This window comes from Solanum verrucosum, unplaced genomic scaffold (assembly GCF_900185275.1).
Source record: "Solanum verrucosum unplaced genomic scaffold, falcon-dt-bn FXZP01000118.1, whole genome shotgun sequence".
In the NCBI taxonomy this organism is placed as follows: Eukaryota; Viridiplantae; Streptophyta; class Magnoliopsida; order Solanales; family Solanaceae; genus Solanum; species Solanum verrucosum.
This window is the reverse complement of record NW_026020568.1, coordinates 380,182-387,653: the sequence shown is the minus strand read 5'-3', so window position 1 is coordinate 387,653 and position 7,472 is coordinate 380,182. Positions and strand designations below refer to the sequence as shown.

The 7,472-nt window shown below is 37.5% G+C and overlaps 1 protein-coding gene across 1 annotated transcript; it reads right to left on the bottom strand.

Annotated features, from left to right (window-relative positions):
• Positions 1 to 594: 594 nt before the first annotated feature.
• Positions 595 to 6,415, bottom strand: LOC125810618 (nifU-like protein 1, chloroplastic). The gene is made up of 3 exons (XM_049490090.1): positions 6,012 to 6,415; positions 1,103 to 1,239; positions 595 to 1,025 (listed from the first exon to the last, which is right to left on the bottom strand). The coding sequence occupies exons 1-3, from the start codon at positions 6,340 to 6,342 to the stop codon at positions 837 to 839; spliced, it is 657 nt and encodes a 218-aa protein (XP_049346047.1). The 5' UTR covers positions 6,343 to 6,415; the 3' UTR covers positions 595 to 836.
• Positions 6,416 to 7,472: the final 1,057 nt, after the last annotated feature.

The window sequence follows — 7,472 nt, the reverse complement described above, 5'->3', positions numbered from 1 at the left end:
ATAGCAGCAACCCATACTTAAAGAGAAATCATTAATGTTTGCAGTTACAGAGGTTTATTTAGCAAGACTCGAACGTATCTTCTTCATCTCTTGTTGAATGTCCTTAAGCTTCGCCTTTAAATCATCAACTTCGCGTTCCTTAGCCTCCTTCCTCGAATTAATCAGGGACAGTTTATCCTTTAATTCTGCTATTTGTTTGTTGGTCTCTTCATTCCCTCCATCAGTACCTTTTTTCTCCATATCTGTTTTCAACCTTTGTCTGCTTCAATCTCCTACAACATGGCACATCAAATTTCGTTGGGTTTTAAAAGGTGCCAATGGTTGCGACTTTTCCAATGAATTGTGACTTTTCTGAATGGTTGTGACCTTTTCTGATAAGCACCTCTTCATATCTAATCTTCTTCTTGCTTGGTAACATCGCAAACTACAGGACATGATTATTTCCTGGCCCTAATTTGATGAAGTAAGATGAGTTTTTCAACGTTGTTTGTGCATGTTTTAATAGGAGACTAGACCAAGTTAGAGAGAAAATTCAGATGTTCTGCACAATTGATTTGCAACAATGACCTACATTATTAATGCGAACAGCATAACTGAATTGTAAAAAATACTTCTTTTTCATAATCTCCTCATGATCAATACATAATAGTGGAGGTGGGAAGAAACTTAGCCACTTCATCCATACTGTTGTTTCTTTACATAGTGAACATGTACTGTAAGTTTGCTCGAAATGGTTGGGATTATACATCTCTCCTACATAACAGACGATAGTATTGGCATTAAACTTCACAGTATGTTCAAAAGAAGAACTTCTCAAAATACTGTCGCGAAGCAAGCTAGTCAGTGAACACAACATTGACAATATCGGGGAACTTCTCTTTGATTGCTGCTTTGACTCCTGATCCAATAGACTCAGGCCCTACATACTTCACATTGCAATTGCCTTCCTCAACAGATAAAACTTCCACACTACCACCAAAATTTTTAATGGCAGGTCTTAATATATCGAGGTGAGCATTCACAGCCTGCAGGAACATGAGTTCTTAGTTAGACATTTTGAATGCAATATCATCTATTAGCACCTGAATTTGCAAAGATTCACCTCAGCAGTGGTTTCAACTACTTGTTCATTGTATACTTGGCGAATATCCTTGATGGCTTCTCCAAACTTTTCTTTGAGTACCTTTTCAATCCCCATCTTCATTGTAGTTGTTGCGCTAGGACAACTCTCACACGCTCCTATATCCATTGCATACAAAATATTAAGCATTTATGAATCCAAACGTCACCATAAATGTATCAGAAATTTCTTAAGCAAACTCGTTAGCACATTTAACAAGAAATATCATGGCGGTTGACAACCATTTCTTCTTTTTGAGATTTTGTTGAACAGTTATGTTGCTCAAGACATGTTCCAAAGGGCCCACCATTACCCTCTAACTCTAGCAGCACACACCAAATGGCACCTCACTCCTCACTCCATGAAACAACTATTGATCATTCACATGAAGTAAGCGTTCAATTGAATTCCGGATTCAAATCTATTGACAGGATAAATCCTGATTGGTATGTAATGAATCATCTGATCCTCTCTCCCTATACATTTTATTATTTCCAGTCACTCCTTCCTCCTCTGATATTCTTCTTTGGTATTTAGATGTAAATGGCTTTTAAGTCAGAGCCATGAATAGTGATTTCATGATTTGCTACAAAGTTTGTACTCTGTCTATCTTTTTCTTCTATTTTAAATTAAATGTTGTGTTTTAACCTTCTTCTGTACTTTTGGTATTTTGCTGAGTTTTTTAATATTACCCTTTGTTATAATATATTCCTCTCTTTGGGTTCTGACAAACATTGGAAAATTGAAATTATAGAATTTTAAACCACCCCAACCATTGAAAAGTTCAAACTGTGAGAGAGGACACATTTATTTATCCCCCACATTGCGGGCCTAACTTTCTTTATGATGGCACTTGGGGGGGAAATCTTTTTTTATGAGGGAGAGAGGGAAGTATTTACTAATAATGTCTCAATAAAAATAGAAACTATATTCTACACTCCGAGAAAAATACACCCTAAACACAAGAAAGAAAAACAGAAACCTGATTTTTAAACAAATGTTGCAAGCCTATCTTAATTAAATATTTTAGCTTTATGCTATCTGCTTAGCCACTCCAGTGAAGTATACTGGAAGATAGAAAGGTATCAAGAGGCATGAGGAAATAAAGATCTCTATCCTATTATGTTTACCTTGTTTAGGGGCTACTAAAGCATGTGTAGGTTTTGGAAATGTTCAACAGAAATAAGAGAGAAGAATTGGTTGTTAACCAGTATAAATATCTGAAAATTAATTATTACAAAAAAATTCAATGAACATTAATCAATAAATGTCCATTATTCATGAACTCCATTTGGCTTACCTTATTTGGCAAGCATTTTCTGCAAGCTTAGGCTGGCTTGGAACTGTTAAGCTCGGAGACTCATTTAATTCCCTATTGAGGGAAGAACAACATTATCTAATCTATTAGCAAGTATTTTACAGAAAATAAACTAAATCAAATCGAAGGAGCAAGTAGCGATTGCCGTACAACATAGTTTGGTGCTTCCAACTGCAGTTCACCCCCCCCCCCCTTTTAAAATAGTTACTCACCCCACCACACCACACCCCACTCCCCGTTTCACTTTGTTTGTCATAGTTTGGCGTGCACAAAGTTTAGTAAAGAGAGAAAGACTATCAAACTTTGTGATCTTAAGTGTGCTATAATATTTGTGTGGCTATAGAACTTCTGAAATTTGTTGTCTTGAGAACTTGCCATAACAATTTTTTTTATAAAATCTTCTCCTTAAGAAAATATAGGAATGTCAAATGTGGCATTATTTTCTGAACGGACGAATAACGAAATAGTGCCAAACAAAGTGGAAGGGAGGCAGTAGTATATACTGAGTCAAAAATTCATATGAGACTTGCTTTTAGTTTATTAAATCTCAAACTTTGTAAATAGGAACTTCGACACTAGTTTCTTGGGTTCATCTCTCTGCAGCACACATAATGTCAACTCTAATCCAGTGCTTACTCAAAACCAAGACTATAAAATCAGGATACAACTACTCTTTTCCCCAATTGTTGCTGCATGTATGCATCCCCGTATCATTAAAGTTGTTCGCGTACATTCAAGGATGGAGTGGGGACCATAGCCTTCCAGAGCTTATACTTTGTTGTTTACTAGGAGATGTAGCATCATATATTTATGCATTACACCATCCTCCTAAAATTTTCAACTTATAACTTAGTAAGCCCCTCACAACCCTGGCAGGGAGAACATAATTCACTAAACTACCCTCAATGGACTCATTGTGCACTGTTGATCGCAATCTCGCATCAAGATACTAGGTACCAGTGGGTTAGTTTAATTCTCAAAGAGGCCTGAGACAAGGTCACCCACTTTCTCCCACTTATTTCTTTTAGTTCTGGAGGGTGAGTCAGATTATTAAAACTGCTGTGAGAAGTGGCTGGATAAAAGGTTTTAAAATGGCCGGTCATTCAGGAAATTCTATAGAAACTTCTCATAGTCTTTATGCTGATGATACCTTGTTGATGTGTGAGGCTGAAAGAGAACAAGTGCTGCACTTGAGGGTGGTTCTGTTGCCTTTCGAAGCAGTAAAAATCAACATGGCTAAGAGTTCAATGTTTTCTTTGAATGTTGACGGTGATATTAATATGCTGGCTGATATCATGAATTGTAAGATTGAAAAGTTTCCTACCACCTGTTTGGGACTGCGTTTAGGCACTAAATTTTGTGTGGAGTGGTGTAATTGAGAAGTGTGAAAGTTGACTCCATGGAAGCAAATACCTATCATTTGGAGGAAGATTGACATCAGTAAATAGTGTGTTGATAGCATTCCAACCTATCTAATGTCTCTGAACCCTATGCCAACTAGTGTGGTGAAGAATATTAATAAGATCAGAAGGCATTTCCTATGGGAAGGTAATGCAAAAAGTAGAAGTTTTCATATAGTAAAGTGGAGCACTGTGATTTGTGACAAAACATAAGAAGGAAGGGGCTCTGGGAGTCAGAAATCTTAGTGCTCACAATCAAAGCTTGCTCTGTAAATGGCTACGGAGATTAAATGATGGGGTAAAAGTTCCCTGAAAAGAGGTAATTTATGGAATATAGGGTTTTGGGGCACCTAAAGCAGAGGAGACGCCATATGGAGTAGCTGTTTGGAGACAGATTTGCAATCTCTTGGAGGAATCCAACAAGTATGTTTTACGAGGGTAGGCAGTGGGAGAAAATCAGACTGGGGAAGATAACTGGGATGGTTTTGGTTTGCTAAAATCAATTTCCCAACCTATACAGATTGGCCTATAACCCAAAAGTCCTCTTAGCTGATATATTTACTGATTCAGGATGGAACTTCCAGTTCAGAAGGAATCTCTTTGGCAGAGAAATGGAAGAATTTGATTTATTTATTCAGAAGATACAATCAGTAGCATTAATTCCAGAAAGAGAAAATAGCCTAATCTGGGAAGCTAGACAAACCCCGTGTAATCCCACAAGTGAGGTCTGACTCTGGAGAAAGGGTAAGATGTACGCAACCTTAGCCCTAGGGTAGAGAGACTATATCCGATTGACCCCCAGCAACCCCCTCCTTTCTGGGGGCTTGGAACCGGCAATGTGATTGTTCTCTTAGTGTCAGCTCATTCTATAAAATAGTCGATGCTATTTAGCCGGTGCAAGTACTAAAATGACCTTGGAAGATGATCTGGAAGACTACAGCCCCAAAGAAAGTTGTTCATCTTTGGTTGGCTAGTGTCTCATGAAGCATGTCTAACTCAAGAAAATTTGAAGAGAAGGGGTTGGACAATGTGCAGCAGATGCAACTTGTGTGAGGAAGCTTGTGAATCTGTGGATCATATGCTTGTGTGTTGTGAATTTACTTGGAAAGTATGGAACATGTTCATAGCTAACTTTGGAATCCATTGGACAAGTCCTATGAAGTTCAAGAATGTGTTAAAGAAGTTTGGGGAACTGCATGTCCAGAAGCATCCCTAAAGAAGATCTGGAGAGCTATTCCTCTTAGCATAGCTTGGACTATTTGGAAAGAAATAAAAGATGTTTGAAGGAAAAAAGGAGCAATTGCAGCCTGTTAAATCTAATTGTTTGCACCACTTGTCCTATTGGAAAGATAAAAACTTTGTTATGGATTCAAAAAACATGATGGACATGCTAGACTGTTTAGGATTTTTAATGTAATCAAGCCAGCATTCTCTGTACTTTCACAGTATCAGTTAGATACTGTTTTAATAAAATCTTACCTTATCAACAAAAAAAAATAGGTAGCATAACGCATAACAGCATTCTCTAGACTAGACGCATCTTTGCCAGATTTCCGAGCCTTCTCCTGGACTAACATCACAATCTATCATCAGCATCATCTAAACTTAAAGTGCATTGGTAACTAAGTCCTATAGTAACTCTGCGAGAACCTACGATGGATAAAATCAAATAATTTCTCAGAGATATGTTCCTTTTGCCTCATTCTAACATTCCATCTTCACATCAAATTAAGTCCAGAATGAAAACACAAATGCAGACACCAGCAAAAAATTCATTGGCATGGCTCTATCATGCTGCAGACTTGGATAACCAAAGAACTTTTAACAATTTACATAGACTCGGAAATAGCTTCCCTAGAGTACAAGGTGATCAGTGATGATAATATTGTTAAATTTCTTGTCTAAAGGAGTGCAAAGTAACAAATTTTCATTAGGAAAGATGGATGGGTTAGTGATAGATATCCATAACTGTATAGGTCCAACTCAAACCTTGAGTAAAGAGTTAATTTTTGTGGCAATACAAGCATTTCATCTACAGGAACAAAAGTTCAAACTGACTCAGAAAGACAACAAAGATACCTGCTACAAATAATCCCTCAATCGACTAATGACTAATGGAGTAATATTGAAGTGCTAGCAACAAATCAAGTGAATTGGATAAACAAAAACTAACCTTGAAGCTGGAGGGAAACGACACCGTCTTCCACAGAAACGACCTCTACGTTTCCGCCATCAGAAATGAGATAAGGTCGAACATCTTCAAGAACCATATCGACGTTTTCAGGGGTGAGCTCGAACTGTTTAGCAGAGTAAAGACCTGGGGATGGAGCTGGGGCTGGGGACCCATCAATGGTAGCTTTAACAAGATTGAATCTTTTATGAGCTACGCTGAATCTCTTGAGGAAAACGGACGAGGGCTGTAGATTTTGAGACTTGAGTGGAAGTTCCGGCATGTATATTGAAGAGGAAATTTGGGAAACGCCCATTGCTGCTATATGCGCCATTGCTCTGCCTTGGACTTGTTCTTTCTAATTTTTGTTTGTTGTGGTGGTTATTTGTGATAGATCATGGACCTAATTGATGGACAAACAAAAATTGTATATAACCTCATTTATATTTTTCAAACTATCAATTTTTTTGAGTTTTTTTTTTTTTAAAAAATAATTGTTTTTTAATGTTTATTAGTCAATCAGATTGCGGCATGGATGAAAGGGAGGCTTGCATATGGGTTTTGTGTGACAAGAAGGTATCACCAAAGTTTAAAGGTATATTTTTATAGAGTAGTGGTTAGATCGGTTTTGTCGTATGGGGCGAAGTATTGGCTAGTCAAGAACTTTCAGGTTCATAAGATGTAAGTGGGAAAATGAGAATGTTGAGATGGTTGTATGGGCATAGTGCATACTAGGAGCGATAGGATGAGGACTTTCCAAACGAAATCAGAATGGTCTATATGGTGAGGGAAGGGAGATTGAGATGGTCGGGGCATGTGAAGAGGGATGTGTAGATGTCCCAATAGGGAGGTGCAAGAGACTGGATATAGTGGGTTCGGGGAGAGGCAGTGATAGGTGGAAGAAGTATTGGAGATAAGTGATTAGGCAGGATATGACACATTGTAACTTATCGAGGACATGCATAAACTTAGATACGAGAGTACGGAGGTTGTGGGTAAGGGTAAAAGGTTAGCTTTATTCCAGTCTTTGGTTGGGTTGAGCTGTTGTCGATCGTAGTAAAAAACACATTCATGTAGTCTTTAGTTTTGAGTTTTTAATTATCATATGTGGCTAATTGTGTTTAGGTGACTGCACCTTCTTGTTAATGTTACAGTTTTTTTTTTGCATATATGCTCCACGTCATTTTGCTATTAGTTGTCATGTTTTTCTTTTGATCACTGCTTTGATTTGTTTGAGTTGAAGATCTTTCGTAAGTATATGACACGCTCAAATTACACCTTCCTAAAGAAGCATAAGCGATCGTTATCAAGTAAAGAACCCAACTTGTAGGTTGGGGTCGATCCCACGAGGAAAATGGTTTAGACTTTAACCAACAATTATATTCAATTAGTCAAATTACTTCCAGAAACAAGTAATAAAAAAGGGGGGTTTTGTAGAACAAATTGTAAGAATTCAATAAATAA

Bases quoted from the DNA above. Each gene is read 5' to 3' on its own strand.
- LOC125810618 (XM_049490090.1), bottom strand. From the start codon at position 6,342: ATGGCGCATATAGCAGCAATGGGCGTTTCCCAAATTTCCTCTTCAATA. The intron at 1,240-6,011 runs GTTAGTTTTTGT...CAATGGATATAG, and splicing joins CGTTTCCCTCCAGCTTCAAG to GAGCGTGTGAGAGTTGTCCT. The intron at 1,026-1,102 runs GTGAATCTTTGC...ATGTTCCTGCAG, and splicing joins TAGTTGAAACCACTGCTGAG to GCTGTGAATGCTCACCTCGA.